The 2,608-nt window shown below is 31.4% G+C and overlaps 1 protein-coding gene across 1 annotated transcript; it reads right to left on the bottom strand.

Moving 5' to 3' along the window:
* Positions 1–332: 332 nt before the first annotated feature.
* LOC131068027 (dirigent protein 2) lies at positions 333–1,175 on the bottom strand. Its single transcript, XM_058003234.2, has one exon. It carries the CDS (start codon positions 1,098–1,100, stop codon positions 582–584), a length of 519 nt encoding a protein of 172 aa, XP_057859217.2. The 5' UTR covers positions 1,101–1,175; the 3' UTR covers positions 333–581.
* Between the last annotated feature and the right edge of the window lie 1,433 nt (positions 1,176–2,608).

Below are 2,608 nucleotides of genomic sequence, written 5' to 3'. Positions count from 1 at the left end.
AGATTACTCTGTAAACAACTGTGTTCAATTGATAAACAAAAAACAGATGTACAAACCATAAACAAATAAGTTAATTGTCTATACGTAAATCTAAAATCATGGTGAATACGCAGTAAACTTTGGGTAATCAATATTTCTGAATAGAGATTTAACAGATATCAAGTTTCTATAATCTGTGAGATATTAATCTTGAATGTTTTCGAATTAGATTATGTATGAATTTTTTTGCATCAATATATCCAATCACATTCAATGATCTATCATCAAAATGATAGAAAACAAATAGATTACAAACAGAAATGAACAAATAAAAACCAAACAGAAATAAAATGATATAAAGAGCAAGAGATTTATTCATTCAAGATACAACATTTTTTATTGGCTAACAGCGAAGCCTATTCATGGGCAACTGTTATGCTGTATCAACTGGTAAACCTAATCCAATCTAAGCATAATATCGAACACCACAATGGTGTTAAAACCAGTTATGCTGTATTAACTGGTAACCCTAATCCAATCTAAGCGTAATATTGAACATCACAATGGTGTTACAATCAGTTATGCTGTATTAACTGGTAACCCTAATCCAATCTAAGCGTAATATTGAACACCACTATGGTGTTAAAACCAGTGATGCGAGCATCATAAAGTGCTGCGTACCCACGAGCATATCGAAACTGCCCAGTTCCTCCAACCACAGAAACCTCCCTTGGACTCTGAAAAAAAGGATCCACTCCCTGGAATTGAAGTGTGCTTCCATTAAACTTCTCGTTCTCAAACACAGCAGATAAGGCCAGAGTTAAAGAAGCACCTTTAAGGTCTGCATAAGAATACATTCCTTTCGCTCTACCCACAACCTTGGAGGATGGCTCAACTCCTTCAGTTAGAAGGTCGTCTGTAACGAGTACTGTTCCAAATGCCACCAAATCTGAGGAAGACCCATTTACTCCTGCAACTCTTATGGCTGTGATCTTTGATCCAGTCGAAGTGTCATGCATGTAAAACACCATCTTCTTTTCCACAAATGCTCTGGAATAGGGTGTACATAGTACAAGGAAGAGCAAGATGAGAAGCAGCTTTAATGGAGTATTTGAAGCCATTGCAAATGGGGATCTTGATTTGGAATGCAGGCAATGTGATATATAAAGATTTCAATCTTATTTCCATTTCTTAAGACTTTCTTGATTGCGTTCAGATCTGGGGAGATCACAGCAGAGGGGAAACCTAAAAATGTTCCATATATATTATTATTTATTAATGTTTAGTATTGTTTTTGGCAGACGTGGTTTAAATGTCAATGGCGTGAGCCTTTGTAACTCCCTTAGGACAACTAATATGCTTGTGTTTTGTTTTTTCTTATAATGGATGCATGTCAAACAACTTACTTCAAATAGATATGTATGTGTTTTGTGTTACCCATTGTAAAGGAAAATGTACCTCTCCTAGAATAAAATGTATTGTCAAATAATGAAGGTAACTAATTAATAAGTGTTATCTAGTGGGAGTATTTGTCTTTCTAATATTGTAATAATAGTATTTTGTAGGTTAGGTGATATTTGAATTATAATAGCATACTAATTAAGGATAGACTGCATAATAGTTTGAGATCAAATGTATATTCCTGCATTAAAAGAGGCATTTTTTCCCACCAATGAAATGCAATTAATTAAATGAAAAAGATAAAATTGAAATTGAAATATTTCTAAATTATAAAAATTTGATAAGAATGAAATGTTTTAGATCCAATAAGTGGTAAGGTTAAAAGGAATAAAACATTAGATACTTGCTATTTTGGGTATGTCAGCTTAATATCTAGAGTGCACTAAGTAATTAATAGAATTATCTATGTAATTCCTAAGACCTATATTTAAAGAGACATCATGTAATGGTTTAATAGCACTTGAAGGGATATACTTATGTTTGTATTTAGATATTGTGTTTGTATTTCTAAGTTTATGTTTTGTTGTTGATTCACTCCATCCACCCCAATCTTGCAATTTATATGTATCACTTTTATTAGGTCAATGGAGATTATAGTTGTTAAGGCTAACATTAGCTTCAAATTTAAGGCACAAGTATGATTATTATAGTTGAAATTGAGTTTTTTTTTTAAATAATTATTTTTTTAAAAATAATTATTTGTTAAATAAATTTACAAGCAAATGATTACTTAGTAAAGAGACTTCCTAAACTAATTGGTTGATTTTGAGTTTGATATTAAAAGGTTGTAATATAGTTGAAATTTAGTTTTTTTTTTCTATTGAACAATATAAATGTTCTACTTAGTGGTGAGTACAGGTGTTCCAAGCATTGTAATATTTAAGTATTTCTTATCTAGTTGATAGACTAGTCATGGTAATGATTCAAAGATAGTTTAGATTAAAAAAATTTGTCGAGTTGATATATAATATTAACAAATGTTTTAAGCCTTAGATATAGAGGGCCAATCAAAATCCTATAAGTCTTATCACATGGTGAAGGAGTCCATGCCTCAACTAAGAATGATTTGAGAAATGTTACAACTATGAGAATGACTCCACCATTTATGCATACCTAGTGTTAGATCTTGAGATAAATTGTATGGAGGAATTATCCTCACTATGCAAAT

This window comes from Cryptomeria japonica, chromosome 6 (assembly GCF_030272615.1).
Source record: "Cryptomeria japonica chromosome 6, Sugi_1.0, whole genome shotgun sequence".
Classification (NCBI taxonomy): Eukaryota; Viridiplantae; Streptophyta; class Pinopsida; order Cupressales; family Cupressaceae; genus Cryptomeria; species Cryptomeria japonica.
Note: the sequence above shows the minus strand (reverse complement) of the source record. Positions and strands in the feature narration are given on the sequence as shown.